This window comes from Conger conger, chromosome 2 (assembly GCF_963514075.1).
Source record: "Conger conger chromosome 2, fConCon1.1, whole genome shotgun sequence".
Classification (NCBI taxonomy): domain Eukaryota; kingdom Metazoa; phylum Chordata; class Actinopteri; order Anguilliformes; family Congridae; genus Conger; species Conger conger.
The window spans coordinates 30707339-30727597 of NC_083761.1; the positions used below are offsets into that span (position 1 = coordinate 30707339).

Sequence of the window (20259 nt, forward strand, 5' to 3'; positions counted from 1 at the left end):
AGAAACATAAATCCTTTGTGATTAACTGTAGGAATCTCACTTCCGTCAAACTAATGGCGGCTGAAAACAGCGCGGAGTTCGCAAAGAACTATAAAAGCTTGTCCACAAGTGCACAACAAGCTCGAGATTTTGTTTTAGTTAGACTTTTGAAACAAAATTTTAATTTCTTAACACACTGAAATAAAGAATGTAATATTTTACGCCTCCCTGAGATAGCCAGCTAAATTACTTGTAATTACACATCATGTAATCACGTTACTTTCACTCTGACATCTTTCTGCCTCCAAAGTGCGTCTCAATCGCGTCTAGATCTCTCTGCTGCCTTCGACACTGTGGATCACTCCATCCTCCTGTCTGCCCTGTCAGCAACGGGCATCTGTGGCACAGCCCTGGACTGGATTGAGTCCTACCTCTCTGGTCACCCCTTCCAGGTTGCCTGGGCTGGTTCGGTATCGACACCTCGGCCCCTCGCCACAGGAGTTCCCCAGGGCTCAGTCCTAGGCCTGCTTCTTTTTTCTCTTTACACTCGCTCCCATGGCCCTGTGATCACTGCACATGGGCTATCCTACCACTGCTACGCGGACGATACCCAACTCTTTGTCTCGTTCCCGCCGTCTGATACGCAGGTTTCAGCCCGTATCTCTGCTTGCCTGAGGGACATCCAGAGCTGGATGGACAACCACCATCTAAAGCTCAACCCAGGCAAGACTGAAATGATATTCATCCCTGCTAATACCTCTCCTCATCTGGATCTCTCCATTTCCCTCGGGGATACCACACTCACGCCGTCACCCAGTGCAAGGAACCTCGGCATGGTGATGGACAGCAGACTGTCCCTTTCCGATAACATTGCGGCGGTGACCCGGTCTTGCAGGTTCTTCCTATACAACATACGGAGAATCCGCCCCTTTCTCAACCCCTACTCGACCCAGCTCCTGGTCCAAGCGATGGTTCTATCCCGCCTGGACTACTGCAATTCCCTCTTGGCTGGCCTCCCAGCGTCCGCCATCAGACCCCTCCAACTTATCCAGAATGCAGCAGCTTGTCTGGTCTTCAACCTTCCCAAATACTCACACGTCACCCCCCTGCTTACTTCCCTCCACTGGCTGCCTGTCATGGCTCACATCAAATTCAAAACATTGGTGCTAGCCTTCCAAGCAGTTAAGGGATCTTCCCCAGCTTATCTACAAAAAATCATCAGACCCTACACCCCTGCCAGACCTCTTCATTCAGCCTCCACAGGCCGCTTGGCACCTCCCCCTCTCCAAACCTCCACCTCACGCTCACGACTACTGTCTGTTCTGGCTCTACGGTGGTGGAACGAACTCCCCGTTGAGGTCAGAACTGTACAATCTCTCCCCACCTTCAAGCGCAAGCTGAAGACACACCTCTTCAAGCAGCACCTCTCCCCATCCCTCCCTACCTCCCTGTGAACCTTAATTGTTGTCTCTGTGACTTGCTTTGTGTATCGGTATTTTTAGTTGGCTAGGTAAGCAGTGTTTGGATAGTTAACTTTGGTCACTTTTGCTCTGTTGTTTGTTTCTTTGTTCAAAAAAAAAAAAAAAAAAAATATTGGCCCTCGTCCTTATCTTTGTTGTACAGGTAGCAGTTGAAATTGTACTTCCCTCTAGGGTCTTTCAGCAAACTTATCCCTGGTTATGGGTATGCACTTTGTTGTACGTCGCTCTGGATAAGAACGTCTGCCAAATGCCAATAATGTAATATAATGTAAAAGATCAGGGACCGGGCCTGGGATGGAGATGAGGTCCTGGACAAGACTTGGCTAGGCATCGGGGACAGCATCACGGACAGCATCTGGGGCAGCGCCTGGGCCAGAGCCAGAGAAGGAGCCTGGGGAGGCGTCATGGATGGGACCTGGGGCGGTTTAGGGACGATGCCCGGGACAGAGACAGGGACACTGAGGACAGGGCCTAGGACGGCGCAAGTGATAGAACCTGGGGCAGAGCTGAACATGGAAACCGGAACTGGGGCGAAACTGCTGACTGGGCCCAGGAAACAGAGTCCAAGGAGGTGCTGCGAACTGGAGCTGAAGCAGTGCTGGAAGCTAGGTCTGGACACAGAGCAGGTGGCTGGATCTGGGGCGGAACCAGAAGCTGGACCTGGCATGGTCCTGGGAGCTGAGTCTGGAGCATAGCAGGAGACTGGACCCGGGACAGAACAGGAAGCTGGACATGGCATGGTTCTGGGAGCTGGGTCTGGAACAAAGCACTGGGGTCTGGGGTGAAGCAGGAGATTGGACAGGAAGCTGGACCTGGCTCAGCACTGAGAACTGGGTCCGCCAATGTTGCACCCAGTCCAGCCAGGACTCAATTTCAATTGCTGAAGTTATAAAGTACTCCATCGTCTGAGGGAGATCCCCAAAAGGAAATGATCCTGAAATAGAAAGGAAAGTTAATCTGATCTCATCGACATCATCAACAAAGCTCCCGACCCCAGAGGGTTAAATTAATCAGCCCTAATGTTAACATCAGCCTGCTTTCCATCAAGGTGTATCAGTACGGACTCTTGACAACATGCTACAGTCCTGTAGTTTATATTCAGTTTGTGCTGAACAAGACTTTCTCATTTATACCCAATTATTTGCATTGCATATTATTATTAATTATAAATTCAACAGATCCAAAATATATTGTATATGTATATATTACATTCAATAGAACATTATAAAATGCATTCCCACAGAGATCCAAAGCGACTGAGTGACTGTGAATAGTAGTTAGCCATGACTGTTTAATTAGCTGATCAATTTAATTTCCTGTCTTATGAGATTTTCAGAAAATGCATTTCACTTGGAACATAGTTTTTTGTAATTAATTGTATTATTAGTGTGTGAACTGCAATGAAACATTGCAGTGTATGGAATGGTTGTGACCTTACCAACTTGCAAGTGCACAAGAACTTAGGGATCATGGTTTAAGAATTGCAGTGATTGGTTTCATTTTGGGGTCACCAAGTCTCAAAAAGAAGTCAGCCCTTACTGAGCATAATAAGCAAAACCGAGCATCTGGAGTTTTACAGACATCTTTGTAATTATGAATTTGCTATGGTCAGATGAGATAAAAATAATAATGTTTTGGCCATTAACACCATCAACATATTTGGTGGCAAACAAGGAATGCATACAAGGAGAAACATCTCATACCTACTGTCAAATAGGGAGGTGGGTCATTGATGTTTTGGAGATGCTTTGCTGTTAGTGGTTCAGGGGCACTATAAGATCAGTGGCACAGTTAATACAACAGAGGACCAGGACATTTTGGCAGAAAGTCTGGTTGTGTCTGCTAGGAAGCTGAGATTTGGTCATAAGTAGATTATCAAGCATTACAGTGACTCCAAACATACATCAAAATCCACCCAGAAATGGTTAAGTGAAAACAACATCCATGTTTTGCAATGGGTTTCTCCATCTCCAGCTTAAATCATATCAAAAACCTATCCACAATATGGATAATGATTTTGTGCTATGTCCTAAGTACAGTTGGTTTCAAATAAATAGCAGTGTGTTAAAAAGTGAATAAAGTGCAACTATTTTTAATAGCTTTTAGTTCCGTATTTCAAATGGAATGGGAACATTACACATTCAATTCCAAATCATTAACAAATGTTATCAAGTCTGCGTTATTCTTTCACAGGAAGCAAAGATAAGGAAAATGGCAGTGTCAACATTTTTCCCTTCAAACTCAAACATTACTGTATACATTTTTCAAGATTTAACTTCACTTTAAATGACTGAACTAATATGTAGTCGCATAACCATTGCTGCACAACTGCTGCACATCTGCGTTGCATTGAGTCAACCAACTTCTGGCACCTAGAAACAGGTATTTTAAGCCCAGGATGAACAACCTACATTCCGCAGTTCCTGCAAATTTCTGGGTTTTGCTTCAGAAACTGCATTTTTATGTCACCCCACAAGTTTTCAATGGGGTTGAGGTCGGGAGATTGAGCTGGCCACTCCATTACCTCAAACCAAGATGTTCCTCACTTACTTGTGTGTTTGTGAGGAACATTTCCAGGGCATTTCCTCTTCGGCAGAAAAAAAGAACAATTTTACTCTCATCAGTCCACAGAATGTTACGTTATTTCTCTTTGGGCCAATAGATGTGTTCCTTGGCAAATTTGAACCAATTCCGCACATGCCCTTTTTTCAACAATGGTGCTTTACAGGGGCTTCTTGCTGATCAATCAAACATCTTCTGACTATAACAGCACTTACAGGTAATTGTAGATTATCTTTGATCTTTCTGGAGCTGATAAATGGCTGAATCTTTGCCATTATTCTTCGACCCATTTTCACAGTAGTTGCTTGTTTTCTTCCGAGTGTTTCAGGTTTTTGTTGCCATTTTAAAGCATTTGAGATCATTTTAGCTGAGCATCCTACGTTTTCCCTTCTTAAATTTTAAAGTTATAATAAAGTTTTTCATCAAATGGCGTTGTTCGTCCGAACAATGTTTGGAACGGCCCATTTTACTTCAGAAGGAAATATATTTTATAACAATGTGTGAAACATTTGCTTCCCTTCTTCCTTAATAATGAGTGACATCTGTTTTTTAATAGAATTAAATAATTATCTAATTAACCTCCACACTGCTATTATTTTGAACACGCCCCTTTCAATGAATGAGTCAATTACTCAGAACAAGCAGCGTGCATGTCATGACAGTTGTGTGTTGTTTTTCTATTACACTACTACATCTACAAGTAAAGTATTTGCCATGAAATATCACTACTACTAATAACAGTGGTTCATCAGGTTACTGATGTTGTCCTGCTATTTTTTTAACACAACTGTAAATCTGATTAAAGAACTGTTTGCGGGCCATTAGGGGATACTGTTATCTCTGGATCAAATATAACGCAATAATAGTGTTGTACTTTATCAGGTTTTGTCCTTCAGTTAAGATGTTAAACCAAGGTCAATAAGGTTGGTCAGTACTATATTGTTGAAACAATGACAAAACCAGAAAATGACTGCCTAATCATCTCCTGCACCCAACTTAAGTTCTAATTGCAAGAGAGAATTTAGTTGGAATAAAATAATATTATTTATTTTTGAAAGAATAAAATGTATCCTTATCTGATGCAGAAATGTGTGATCTACCTTAATCCCTATAGGATCAAGCAGTGTACGGTGGTGACCATGGATGATCTCATCACTGTCCATCATGAGATGGGCCACGTGCAGTACTTCTTACAATACAAGGACCAACACATCTCCTTCCGGGATGGTGCCAACCCAGGTTTCCATGAGGCCATTGGTGATGTGCTGGCTCTATCTGTTTCTACTCCCAAGCACCTCAACAGCATTGGGTTGCTGGACAAGGTGGAGAGCAATAATGGTGAGCAATCTTTAATTTCTATTTGTATAACAAAGTGTGTGCTCTCTGAATTAATCTTGTGCTCAGGAATGTCTATGAATAAATTAAATATCATTGAATGTAAAACTCAACACCAAACTGAAGAAACAAAACTTGAATTAACATTGAATCTGACATTTATTCAAAGACTTGGGCCACTTTTCATGCTTGTCATGTCATGTTTCATGTTTAGGTATTGTCTTAGTTATTTCATTGTCATGTCACATATTATGTTACAACATTTTTATGTTTTATTTCTTGTTACATTTCATTGTCATGTCATGTTACGTTTCATGTTTAGTTGTGTTTAGATGTATTTTCTAGTCTTGTCATGTCATGTTATATAGTTTATTCATGTGGCAGTTCATTTCTTGTTTTGTCATAGTTTAAGTTTGATTCATGTTATGTTTTCCCGTTCATTGTTTACCATACACTTTTTCGTGTCTTTCCGCAAACCTTGCATTCATGCTTTCTCTCTCTCCCTTGCTGTCGCTCACGCTTCCCTAATTGCTCATTTTCCTGTGTCTACTTACTAATCTACTAACATTAGATCAGGATTAGGTAATACTAACATTCTAACCATGTGTTCATGTTTACCGTACGTTTCTCGTGCATGTCATTTACTAATTTACTAACACTAGGTCAGGATAGGCGGCAGGGATGGTGCAGTGGGTAGCACTGCTGGCTCACTGCAAGGAGGTCCTGGGTTTGAATCCTGGTTGGCAGGGGCCTCTCTGTGTGGAGTTTGCATGTGGGTTTCCTCCGGGTACTCCAGTTTCCTCCCACAGTCCAAAGACATGCAGGTTGGGGCTGATTGGAGATTCTAAATTGCCCATGGGTATGAGTGTGTGAGTGAATGGTGTGTGTGCCCTGCGATGGACTGGCGACCTGTCCAGGGTGAATTCCTGCCTTTCGCCAAATGTATGCTGGGATAGGCTCCAGCCCCCTGCAAGTTTTATATTGCATTGGTTATATCCTAAGCTGTAACATGTAGCCAAACCCTAGGACTTTTGCATTTTTAAATGCAAATTTTTGCATTTTTAGCAAGTAAACACTTAATTTTGGGAACTGATACCTGAATCTTGGTATATTTATGATATAACTACAGTACTTTGCCTTCAAACCAACATCAATTCTTCTCGATACACTTGCACAAAGTCAGGGATTTTGAAGGCATATAGTCAGGTGTGTGATTAACCAATTATACCAAACAGGAGCTAATGATCATCAATTTAATATGTAGGTTGAAACACAATCATGAACTGAAACAGAAACAGTTGAATAGGAGGCTTAAAATTGGGTAAAGAACAGCTAAACTCTGCTTCCAAGGTGAGGTTGCTGTAGACAGATTCATGTCGAAGTCATACACCATGGCAAAACTGAGCACAGCACCAAGACACAAGGTAGTTATACTGCATCAGCAAAGTCTCTCCCAGGCAGACAGGGGTTTCCAGATGTGCTGTCCAAGCTCTGTTGAAGGAGCGCAAAGAAACGGGCAACGTTGAGGACCGTAGATGCAGTGGTCAGCCAAGAAAACTTGAAAGACACATCATGCTTACTTCCCTACACAATTGGAAGATGTCCTGCTATGCCATCAGCTCAGAAACCAATGGGACCCAGGTACACCCATCCACTGTGTGGAGAAGTCTGGTCAGAAGTGGTCTTCATGGAAGAATTGTGGCCAAAAAGCCATACCTCTGACGTGGAAACAAGGCCAAATGACTCAACTACACATGAAAACACAGGAACTATTGAAATATTTGGCTGTAGCAGAAGACAGTTTGTTCGCTGAAGGGCTGGAGAGCGGTACAAGAATGAGTGTCTGCAGGCAACAGTGAAGCATGGTGGAGGTTCCTTGCTAGTTTGGGGCTGCATTTCTGAAAATGGAGTTGGGGATTTCGTCAGAATGAATGGTCTCCTAAATGCTGAGAAGTACAGGCAGATCATGCAATACCATCAGGGAGACATTTGATTGGCCCCAAATTTATTCTGCAGCAGGGCAACGACCCCAAACATACAGCCAATGTCATTAAGAACTATCTTCAGCATAAAGAAGAACAAGGAGTCCTGGAAGTGATGGTATGCCCCCCTTAGAGCCCCAATCTCAACATAATCGAGTCTGTCTGGGATTACATGAAGAGACTGAGCATTTGAGGTTGTATAAATCCACATAAAAACTGTGGCTAGTCCTCCAAGATGTTTGGAACAACCTACCTGCCGAATTCCTTCAAAAAGTATACCTAGAAGAATTGATACTGTTTTGAAGGCTAAGGGTGGTCACACCAAATATTGATTTGATTTAGATTTTTCTTCTGCTCATTCACTTCTTCTGTTCATGCATTTTGTTAATTGATAAAAGATAAACTATTAACATTTCCATTTCTTAATTTTGAACGATTAACATTCTTATTTTACAGCATGTTTTCACACCTGCCAAAATCTTTTGTACAGTATTGTATATTGGTAGATATCTAATGAAAACAAGAAGTAAGATTGTTAGCTAACTTACCTTACACACATGTACATATGTGTGTAAGCTAGCGATGAAGGAAAGCAAAACTGTGTAGCCCTCTTCTGCATGTAGCATTCACTAGCATGTAGTCCATCCATAATTCATGGTGAATAATTCATAATGACATTTTGTAAAATTAAATAAATGAATGTTTAAGCATGAAATAAATGACTTACCATTACACAGAACAGTTCCTGGCTTGTAGTGGTAGGTCAAACCAAACTGAAGCAAGTTACAATGGCCTTATCTCATAATACTACTACTGTGATGAACGAAGGAATGAAGAAATTGACAGACTGATCCATACATTTCTTTATCTTTGAACTGCTTTACTGCACTTTATTTTTTCAATATTTAGAAAATACATTTTCTATGTACAGTACAATATATACAGTTATGATGAATGCATATATAACTGCTTCACAGAGAGTGACATCAACTACCTGATCAGCATCGCCTTGGACAAGATTGCCTTCCTTCCTTTTGGTTACTTGATCGACCAGTGGCGGTGGAAGGTGTTTGATGGGCGGATCTCTGAAAGTGAATACAACAAAGAGTGGTGGAATCTCAGGTGAATCTTTGCCATATATCACCCTGGCTCCATTCTCATCCTCCGTCCCTTCGTAACATAAACCTGACATGGAACTTGCTTCTTCTTTTAGACTGAAGTACCAAGGATTGTGCCCCCCAGTGGCCCGCAGTGAGAAAGACTTTGACCCTGGTGCCAAGTTCCATATCCCTGCCAATGTCCCCTATGTCAGGTACAGTGCGAAACAATGCATGAAGCACTCCTGTTGGTTGAATATAAACACATATATATGGAAATCATGAATATGTCTGGGGACTAAATATAGGTCTCTGCAATATTTATTTGTAAACCTTTGTTAGACCCAGGTCCACTGAGCTACTCACCCTGAATTATGTGATAAGTTGGGGACATTTCGGGCTCAAACTTTCTGGTAACCATTAGGTTTATTAGCCAACAAACACTGATATAATGGGGGCTGAGAATCACCAAGCTTTGACAGAAAATTGATAGCTATTTTACAGACATTATTAACTCCTTAAGTAGCTCCCCATTTTCTTAACACAAAATTAAGAGTTGCTCAGGGTGAGAGGCGCCGGGCGGGTGTGGGGATACTCACAAGCCACCGGCTGAGCACCACTGTGTTGGAGTTCTACCTGGGGAACGAGAGGGTCGCCTCTCTGCGACTATGTTTCGCTGGGGGGAAAGCTCTGACTGTCATTTGTGCTTATGCACCAAACAGAAGTTCAGAGTATCCGGCCTTCTTGGAGTCACTGGGCGGCATCCTGGAAAGGGTGCCACCCGGAGACTCCATAGTTCTGCTGGGCAACTCTAACGCTCACGTGGGCAATGACGGAGTGACCTGGAAGGGGGGGATTGGGAGGAATGGCCTGCCTGATCTTAATCCGAGCGGTGTCTTGTTATTGGACTTCTGTGCTGGTCATGGATTGTCGATAACAAACACCATTTTCGAGCATAAGGTAGCTCATAAGTGTACTTGGTATCAGAGCACCTTAGGTCAAAAATCGATGATCGACTTTGTGGTCGTATAATCAGACCTGCGGCCGTATGTCTTGGACACTTGGGTGAAGAGAGGAGCAGAGCTGTCAACTGATCACCACCTGGTGGTGAGTTGGATCAAGGACATGGAGTCCGAGTGGGCCATGTTCAAAGCCTCCATTGCAGAGGCGGCAAGCAGGAGCTGTGGCCAGAAGGTCATCGGTGCCTGTCGAGGCGGCAACCCAAGAACCCGCTGGTGGACAAACTGAAGAAGGAGGCCTTTCGGGTTTGGAAGGGCTGCGGCTTCGGCAGTCGCTGAAGCAAAAACCCCGGTATGTGAGGTGTTCGGGGAGGCTATGGAGAAGGACTTTCGGTTGGCCTCAAGGAAGTTCTGGCAAACCGTCCGACGACTCAGAAAGGGAAAGCAGGGCTTGTCTCAGGCTGTTTTCAGCAGGGGAGGAGAACCGCTGACCCGGACTGGGGATGTTGTCGGGCGGTGGAAAGAGCACTTTGAGGAGCTCCTGAACCCAAACAACGCGTCCTCTGTGGAAGAGGCAGAGCCCAAAGACTTGGGGGAATCTGCACCTATATTCCTGGTGGAAGTTGTTGAGGTAGTCAAAAAGCTCCTCAGTGGCAAGTCACTGGGTTGTGGATGAGATTCGCCCTGAGATGCTGAAGGCTCTGGACATTGTTGGGCTGTCTTGGCTGACACACCTCTTCAGTGTCGCGTGGAGGTCGGGGACAGTACCTGCAGAGTAGCAGACCGGGGTGGTGGCTCCCATTTTCAAGAAGGGGGACCGGAGGGTGTGCTCCAATTATCGGGGTAGCACACTCCTCAGCCTCCCCAGGAAAGCTTACTCTCGGGGGCTGGAAAGGAGGCTCCGACCGACGGTCGAACCTCGGATTCAAGAGGAGCAATGTGACCTCAGAATTGCGTCTCTGCTTTTTGCGGATGACTGGCTGGGTTCTGCTGGCTTCATCGGACCATGACCTTCAGCACGCACTGGAGCGGTTTGCAGCCGAGTGTGAAGCGGCCGGGATGAAAGTCAGTCCGAGGCCATGGTTCTCTGCCGGAAAACGGTGGATTGCTCCCTCCGGGTTGGGAACGAGTCATTGCCCCAAGTGAAGGAGTTCAAGTATCGCCGGGTCTTGTTCACGAGTGAGGGTAGAAGGGAGCATGAGATCGACAGGCGGATCGGTGCAGCGTCAGCAGTAATGGGGGCGTTGCACCGAACCATCGTGGTGAACAGGGAGCTGAGCCGGAAGGCGAAGCTCTCTAACCGGTCGATCTACAGTGGTGTGAAAAAGTGTTTGCCCCCTTCATGATTTCTTATTTTTTTGCATGTTTGTCACACTTAAATGTTTCATATCATCAAACAAATTTTAATATTAGTCAAAGACAACACAAGTAAACACAAAATGCAGTTTTTAAATGAAGGTTTTTATTATTAAGGGAGAAAAAAAATCCAAACCTACATGGCCCTGTGTGAAAAAGTGATTGCCCCCTAAACCTAATAACTGGTTGAGCCACCCTTAGCAGCAACAACTGCAATCAAGCATTTGCAATAACTTTGCAGAATTGTTGTAATTCAGCCACATTGGAGGGTTTTCGAGCATGAACCACCTTTTTAAGGTCATGCCACAGCATCTCAATAGGATTCAGGTCAGGACTTTGACTAGGCCACTCCAAAGTCTTCATTTTGTTTTTCTTCAGCCATTCAGAGGTGGACTTGCTGGTGTGTTTTGGATCATTGTCCTGCTGCAGAACCCAAGTTTGTTTCAGCTTGAGGTCACAAACAGATGGCCGGACATTCTCCTTCAGGATTTTTTGGTAGACGGCAGAATTCATGGTTCCATTTATCACAGCAAGTCTTCCAGGTCCTGAAGCAGCAAAACAGCCCCAGACCATCACACTACCACCACCATATTTTACTGTTGGTATGATGTTCTTTTTCTGAAATGCGGTGTTACTTTTACACCAGATGTAATGGGACACACACCTTCCAAAAAGTTCAACTTTTGTCTCGTCAGAGCACAGAGTATTTTCCCAAAAGTCTTGGGGAACATCAAGATGTTTTCTGGCAAAATTGAGACGAGCCTTAATGTTCTCTTTGCTCAGCAGTGGTTTTCGTCTTGGAACTCTGCCATGCAGGCCATTTTTGCCCAGTCTCTTTCTTATGGTGGAGTCATGAACACTCACCTTAACTGAGGCAAGTGAGGCCTGCAGTTCTTTGGATGTTGTTGTGGGGTCTTTTGTGACCTCTTGGATGAGTCGTCACTGTGCTCTTGGGGTAATTTTGGTCGGCCGGCCACTCCAGGGAAGGTTCACCACTGTTCCATGTTTTCACCATTTGTGGATAATGGCTCTCACTGTGGTTCGCTGGAGTCCCAAAGCTTAAGAAATGGCTTTATAACCTTTTCCAGACTGATAGATCTCAATTACTTTCTTTCTCATTTGTTCCTGAATTTCTTTAGATCTTGGCATGATGTCTAGCTTTTGAGGATCATTTGGTCTACTTCACTTTGTCAGGCAGGTCCTATTAAAGTGATTTCTTGATTGAGAACAGGTGTGGCAGTAATCAGGCCTGGGTGTGGCTAGAGAAATTGAACTCAGGTTTGATAAACCACAGTTAAGTTATGTTTTAACAATCACTTTTTCACACAGGGCCATGTAGGTTTGGATTTTTTTTCTCCCAACATGCAAAAAAAGAAATCAGGAAGGGGGCAAACACTTTGAGCTTTGGGTAGTGACCGAAAGAACGTGATCGCATATACAAGTGGCCAAAATGAGCTTCCTCCGTAGGGTGGCTGGGCTCAGCCTTAGAGATAGGGTGAGGAGCTCGGACATCCGGTGGAGCTCGGAGTAGAGCCGCTGCTCCTTCGCGTCGAAAGGAGCCAATTGAGGTGGTTCGGGCATCTGATCAGGATGCCTCCAGGGCGCCTCCCTTTGGAGGTTTTCCGGGCTCGTCCAACTGGGCGGAGACCCCGAGAGATTATATATCTCTCCTGGCCTGGGAACGCCTCGGGATCCCCCAAGAGGAACTGGAATGCGTTGCTGGGGAGAGAGACGCCTGGAATACCCAGCTTAGCCTGCTGCCACCGCAACCCGACTCCGGATAAGTGGGTGACAATGGATGGATGGATGGAAAATTATACCCAAAATTAAATTATTCCTAATCTTGAACCCTTTTGACTACAGGCATCACCCTGGTCTCTTCAGAAAAGTGATGCATGTGGTTTTGTTTTCCAATAATTACTCATAATTATTACTAAAACATAGTTGCAGATGCTTAATCTCAGTGGAAGTAGAACTAGTACATACTTACAGTACTGTGCAAAAGTAAAGAAAAATCTTTAAAATTGTAGCAAAAATGCTTTCAAAAATAATGTCTGTGTTTATGGTCATTCTGTATTAAACTACTGTCTTCTCTGTCAAGCGGAGGGCTGCCTCATAATCCGTGCAGCTAGTATGGCAGCTCATGCCAGTTTTTTTCAATTGCGTAAATGCTAGGGATGTGACAAATCATAGGTTTAACAGCCAATTTTGTGAACGGTTAACTATGTAACCGATACTGCTTATTACTGCCAGGGGTTGTATCTTATTTCTGAAAAAAAAGAAAAGAAAAAGAACCTACTGACAAAAATTTTATTGCATTTTCAACCTTTATTTTCGGCCATCTTAAATAGTTCCATTTAAAATAATTTTTTTAATGCCTCAGTTAAAATTATATTGTTTTCATCCCTCTTCCCTGGGCTTCTGCCTGACAGACAGACTTGATTAGCATGAAATGTGTCCAATCTGCTGTTGTTGAGAACTTTACAGACAGGGTTGTGCACTCAAAATTCCATGGTCAAGTAAATGTCCAGTATTTGTATCACAGAACATGATCATACCATTTTCTGACATTATTTGATGACATGCTACGACATGATAAATCTGGTTTATTGTGGGCAGGGAATCTGGCGGAAAATGGTGTACAGATGCCTTAGGCGAATGGTTTAATGATTTTACTTTCATGCTAATAAAGGTGTCATGGCGGGGAGGACAGAGGAACCAGAAGTAGACACAGGGTTGTGGAAAAAATGGCAGGTTTAATGCAAAAGCAGGGGCAGGCAGAGCAGAGTCAAAAAACAAGCCAAGGTCAAAATCCAGGGGGTCAGTCCAAAAAGGCAGAGGTACAAATATCCAAAAAGCAAAGAAGAGTCGAGGCTAGGAGGCTAGGAGGCTAGGAGGCTAGGAGGCTAGGAGGCTAGGAGGCTAGGAGGCTAGGAGGCTAGGAGGCTAGGAGGCTAGGAGGCTAGGAGAAGGCATCAAGGGCTCAGGACAAGAAAACAGGACAAGACGAACTAGCGGTGTGCAATTGAAAAGGACAGGTATAAATACACAGGGGAATGAGACAAACTAGGTGGGGCATGGGAGTGAGGGTGGTCTAACAAATAAACATCAGGTGAGACACATGAAAGGGTAATAGGACAATAACGAGGGGGAAACGAAAACACGGACTGGATTCAAAGACATGCATGTAATACAAACGGCTCTGGACTAGGGAGTAGACAATTTGCAGAGAATCAGGAGATGCAGAGATAAGGAGAGACAGGTGTGAATACTTCGCTGAAACTAAGCAAGTAATCAGTGATAGAATAGGGAGGCGGAGTTACAGAACAGAATTGAAACCGGAGATGTGTTCGTAAGTTAGTAAAGTGATTTAAATTACAAATACCCAAAACTAGTGAATGTTAGTTTGTTAGTTTGACAAACATATTAGTGTGTTAGTATAATTAGTACTGTACAAATTCTATGTTAGTTGGGATTAGTATATTAGTGCTATGTACAAACATGAAATGGAGAGAAAGCAGGAAGTAAGGAATGCAAGATTGGGAGGAAGATTGATGCAAGATTGGAAGGAAGATTGAATCCCGGAACTACCGTAAACACGCGAATAGTGGGGCATGCCGACAAGGGAGTGTCTGGGCTAGTAAACATTCAGACTCAGACATCACAGGGGAAGACGAGTGCAAAGACTAAAGAATATAAACTGAACACCAGACATGAATATGAAAAATAATAAATTACAAGAATAAAGATAATAAACAATGATAAACTAACACACAGAACACAGGAACATAACAAAAGGTTTCTATACATTGTGGCTTATATTTTAATGGACAGAAAACTTTGCCAATGCATTTGATTTTATATGCTGCATGGTAGTTTTTGTGGTAACACAATTAATGTGGTCCATTTAAAGCAGAAAATCTTCGCTTTCTATATGTGATGGAAAAAGATGCTTACTGATCAAAGGATCATTCTTTAATGCCGACAATTCTACTTGATTTTAGAAATTAAATTAGGTTAAACTACATGGTCCTGGAAGATTTAGGTAAGATAGCTCTGGCCAGCATTAGATTTATAGAAATTGTTGGATTACATATAATTATGAATAGTGGTTACATGCAATTATAGACTTTATTTTTCAACTTTAATACTTAACAATGTTGCATGCAACATTTGTCCAATGATGTATTACTTTATTTATTTTTATGTAGATACGGTATAGTGGAAAGCTATGTTCAGTTTGCTGGTATGAATTTGCGTGTCAATGAATAATAAAATATACCTTAAGAAATGCCGTTAAAAGTTATAATACTGCAGCATTAAATTCTCTGTGGTGTTTGGATTCTTTGCCCTCCGAAACAGCCAAAGATTGCTTGCTTCATTGCTAGTTTAGAATGTAAACAGTCTGACAGGAAGTTATATGCAGACAGAATCTTTCTTTCAATTGTCCAACCAATTTGTACATTTTGTCACTGGTAGTGAAAGCGCATTTATTTTAAACTGAGCTTACCATTTCAGCTTCAGAAGTTTTTTTTATTGGTGATAGGTTTTTCTTTCCAGCTAACCAAATATCCTCACGCAACCCAACAGAAGTTTGTTGTTCCAATGTAATTCCAATGGAGGGAAGAAGGGTGAAACTAGATGGATGCATTTTTAAATATGGCGGGTGCTCTTTATTTTTTAAGATTCTACATGTCCTGGAACACCTGTTAAGATGTGATCATGAACATCACTATGTACCAAGATATTTAAATAACAAATCAATGCACCCCCTGGCCCAAGGAGCTTACAAGATTACAAGATCAATTTTCATTTAAAATTTTTACTTTTGAATGCAATTCACTTATGATTATCTGTTTATCTTACATTCCAAACAAGCAGATATTTTGAGGATAACCGTGTCATATTAATTTGATTTGAAAAGCTCCAGCAACTGCGACTGAACATGTGGAAATAATTGCTGCCACACCCAAACACTGACTGACCTGTGGAAATAACTGAATGTGTTTCTAAGCCGATCAGCTTTCAGCATCTAGCATGTGTTGTAGTTAGTATAATAATATTTACATGGTCCTGGGTAGCAAGTTATAGAAATTATTTTTGCACTTGCTTAGTGCAAACTTTTACAACAAACTTTTTAAAATCCACTTGCAATGGCACAAGCCAAACGGAAGCTGAAAGATAAAAAAGAACAATTTTCACTCCACCATCAACATGGTCAGGGCCAGATCTCTTTACTTTATGAAAAATTCTTATCCACTTCCAATGAATCTTCGGACTCCAAAAGGATAGCATGAAGTGAGGATTTGAATTATGTGATACTGGATTGGGAATGGTACCAGATATGCAAAGAGGCACAGTGTTTTACAGTAAATACAAAACTTAAAATGGTTCAATTCAATTGGATAATGAGAACTTACCTGACCCCGGCAAAGCTTAATAAATTCAACCCAAATTTATCGGACGTCTGTGTTAAATGCCAAACTTGTAAGGGCACATTATTTCACTGTCTTTGGGAATGTGAGGTACTGCAAGTATTTTGGAAGGAAGTCCTTAGGTTGCTATCCTCCATCACCTCTAAAAATATCCCTCTCTGCCCTAAATTGTGTATTTTGGGCCTCTACCCTGACGGTTTGTCCCTGAGGAGGCATGAAATTAAAATGCTTGATTTATGTTTTAATTTATGCAAAACGACTGATTGCTCTACATTGGAAAAGTGTGTCTTGCCCATCCATCAACCTGTGGCTGAAAGAGCTTTCGATTGGCCTTGCATTAGAAAAAATAACATACTCTATCAAGCGCAGGCTTAAGGTATTTTATAAAATTTGAAAGATGAAAGATGAAAACGAAAAGGTTCAATAAATAAATGTTTATAAATGGTCAAATACAAATTATATTAGTCATTATTAAATTAGTCAAGTATTATGCCAAAATTAGTGGAGTTTATTCAGAACGCAAGTGGAATATTGGTTTACTTTCTGATAACACAAGATATCATTGGTCAGGGCAACCAAGTCTGGAAATTCTACACAAAAATGTTTTAAAAAAGAGATAATTATTGGCAAAAACCGAAATTTATGAAGCACCGAGAACATTATCTTGACCTATGCACGTGTCAGAGCATTTAAAAAAAAAAACTTTGTGTGCAAAAATGTGGACTCTTGGTGTCTACAGAAAGATAAATGTGGACAAACAGCCAATGAGAGCAAGCGTGCGGAAAATGGTGCAATAAACCCAAAACTCTAACACTTGGTTCTAGACAGAAGGAAGCTGCTAACATTGTCTCAATTCCTAGAGGAATCCCGTCTTCCAACTGTCATTTGTCTAAAATTTCTGCCCAATATATACAACAGGTAAACAGGTAAATGATTATCGTCAGTCACATACCTCTGTAGGGGTCCTCGCACGGGGCTCCAGATTTTGTAGGGTCCTCGCACGGGGCTCCAAATTATGTGGGGTCCTCGCACGGGCCACCAAATAACGTAGGGATTTTACTCTCTACGAAAGCGGGGCGCCAGTTAATGTTATGTAGCAGTATAACTGCGAAAAGTAATCAGTCTTATAAAATTACTGTTATCAGAAATATCTAACCACAAATTTAGTATTTTAATTAATAATTAAAATAACCAATATTGAGCCGCGGTGGCGCAACAGGCTAAGACGCAGCAGACTCGCGGTTGCAGTTCGCTGCAGTTGCACACCGGGGACCGGGGTTCGATTCTCGGTCCTGCCAAAAGCCAAGTTTGGCTGGCTCACGTGGAGCAGCAATAATTGGCTCGCTGCTCCAGAGGGAGGGACTTGGCAGGGTTAGTAGATCGCCGCACGAAACAAGCACCTCGGGTGCCTCGGAATCACGGTTACAGCTTGGGAGGCTAGGTAAGCAGTGTTTGGATAGTTAACTTTGGTCACTTTTGCTCTGTTTGTTTGTTTGTTCAAAAAAAAAAGAAAAAAAAAATGGCCCTTGTCCTTATCTTTGTTGTACAGGTAGCAGTTTAAATTGTACTTCCCTCTAGGGTCTTTCAGCGAACTTATCCCTGGTTATGGGTATGCACTTTGTTGTACGTCGCTCTGGATAAGAGCGTCTGCCAAATGCCAACAATGTAATGTAATGTAATGGAGGCGAGACGGCTTGAAGAAGGCGTGTCGCTCTCCCGTTGGCCGCCGAGGGACGGGGTGTGGGCGGTGTATCTAATACTGGCTCTAATTGAATCAGACGGGGTCCAATTGGCTACCAAATTGGGAGAAAAAGGGAAAGGGAAAAAATCGGATAAAAATTATTTTTAAAAAAAACAATATTAATGATTAAACATACCGATAACCTGAAGGTTGGAAGTTCTTTGAAAGACTGCTTTAACTCGGCTCTCCTGTCTATGCGATTCCAAAACGGAGACCGGGGTTTAATAAAATATATTTATTAAACAAACATACAAACACATAACAGATAAACTAACGGAAATTTAGTTGGGTTAATTAGTAGGTTAAGTTAGGGCGTGTATGTGTGTGTGTGTGTGGGCGCGTGTGAGCGCGCGTGTCACTTGAACAAAGGAAAGGTGGGAGTAGCTAGCTTGAGTAAGCTAGAGTTCTGGGTGTGGTAATGAGTTAGAGTTAGCTGTGAGAAGGGACTACTTGCGTAGTTTTACTCTATGTGCAAAAGACGGCGAATCAATTCACATACATATATATGTAGCTAACCAAACACATTACAATGGTAGGATGGTAAATATTGAAACACAGATTCACAAAACAGTTAAGACTAAACTAAACACTAGCTATGCCTGAATGTTTGTTCTCTTACTGAGTCCATACGCATTGGATCCAAAAGACATGCTGTCCTTATAGGAGCCGCGATGGTGCTGTGAATGCGTGTCCTGGAGAGATGCGCAGGCTGGGGCGTCTTAGCCGCGCGTTGTCGTCTGGTCCACTCGGTTGCTGGAAGGATGTACGTTGCAGTTGTTCTTTGGTGAGCTTTGCAGGGGTAAACTGATGTAGCGTTCCGCGTACACCAGTTTCCACTCGCTATAGGCCATGAAGTTACCGCGAGGTAACTGGGTGTGTCCGTAGGCCTGGTAGTGCGCTGTGCAGCATTCAGCCTCTGTCCGAGTCTCGGAGCAGATGAGCTGAAGCGAATGGCCAAAAAGGGTGCGTCGAAGAGAAGAAGCAGAAGAGAAAGCAGAAGAGACAGAAGAGAGATCCCAAGAACGTGTCTTGCTCTTATACGGGACCGTTTATTGCTCCCACCATTACGGGATTGACTGAAGCAAGTTAGACGTCATTCGTGGTGGACGTCGCAGAATTTTCCTGTGGGAATGTGGAAGTTGTAGTCCCTACACCTCACATAGTACACAAATGGAAAAATAAAAACATAATGTGCAATGGGAATTGGAAAACAACACAGAAGCCCTGAATCAAAGAAACGTGGGACTTAAATAGAAAGACAAGTAGTTGAACTTCATCGGTAATCAGAACACACACAGCAGACCATTGGAATCACTAGTCAGCACAAGGGTATTGATTACCTCATAGCCAAAGTGAAACTAATCACTAATAGGCAGGAATATGGCAAGGTAATGCCTGGAATTTCCTCAAAATAGAGGTTCAGGACCATGTTAGATAGATCTCTGGTAATCCTACCCTATTTGAATGCATAAAAATGCCTTTTTATGGACGAAAAATCCATTAAGAAATGTTTGTTTTATTAACATTAAAACAGGAGAAGTGCTTTATTGCCTGCCGGTGACCTGGTTGGTCTAAGAGGATTAACTCAATTTGGATAGTGACTTTGTCATGTTTTCCACCTCCCCTGTGAAATTACCAAATGTGAGACAGGTATCTGAAGCTTGTGCCGGGTCACATTTGTGGGGAGTAGCTCAGCGGACCTGAGTCTAAAAAGTCATAGACTTTCATTGCACCAACTGACTTGCATTATGCAAATAGCAACACAATACCCCTCTCAAATAAGCTGTTGAATTAATGCATGGCAACCACCCAGTAATACCCTAGCAATCGCTTAGTAACACCTTAGCAACTACCTAGTAAGTCCCTAGGAACAACTTAGTACCTCCTTAGCAGAGCTCAACTTAAATTTGCTGGATAAACTTTCTTTTAAGAATGAGAGATGATGGACATGAAGCACCATGCAGTAAATTAGTGACCCAACGCCGCCTGGTGTTCACATGGACCAGTAGATGTAACAAAGCCTGTTCACTTTTCAGGTACTTTGTCAGCTTCATAATCCAGTTCCAGTTCCACCAAGCTCTATGTAACGCAGCCAATCACGTGGGCCCACTCCACACTTGCGACATCTACAAGTCAAAGGCTGCAGGGAAACTAATTGGGTGAGTATTACATGCATCTGCTTTTATTTAGGAACAAATCGCCTTTACAATCCTGCCTTTGGACCTTTAAATTGCTCTCGATAATAGTTAGCAATGACCGTTTTGTGTCTGAAATTAAATTGAAATCCACTCTTTGAACTTAATGGCTTGTGATGGATAATAATAATTTGTAG

At 42.6% G+C, this 20259-nt stretch overlaps 1 protein-coding gene across 1 annotated transcript in view; it reads left to right on the forward strand.

Annotated features, from left to right (window-relative positions):
* The window catches only part of LOC133122424 (angiotensin-converting enzyme-like), a 147058-nt gene that overhangs the window by 120205 nt on the left and 6594 nt on the right, over positions 1-20259 (forward strand). Inside the window, exons 22-25 of the mRNA XM_061232388.1 lie at positions 5137-5360; positions 8317-8461; positions 8553-8651; positions 19964-20086. Of these exons, the coding sequence (XP_061088372.1) occupies positions 5137-5360; positions 8317-8461; positions 8553-8651; positions 19964-20086 (591 nt within the window). The remainder of the gene's footprint in view (positions 1-5136; positions 5361-8316; positions 8462-8552; positions 8652-19963; positions 20087-20259) is intronic.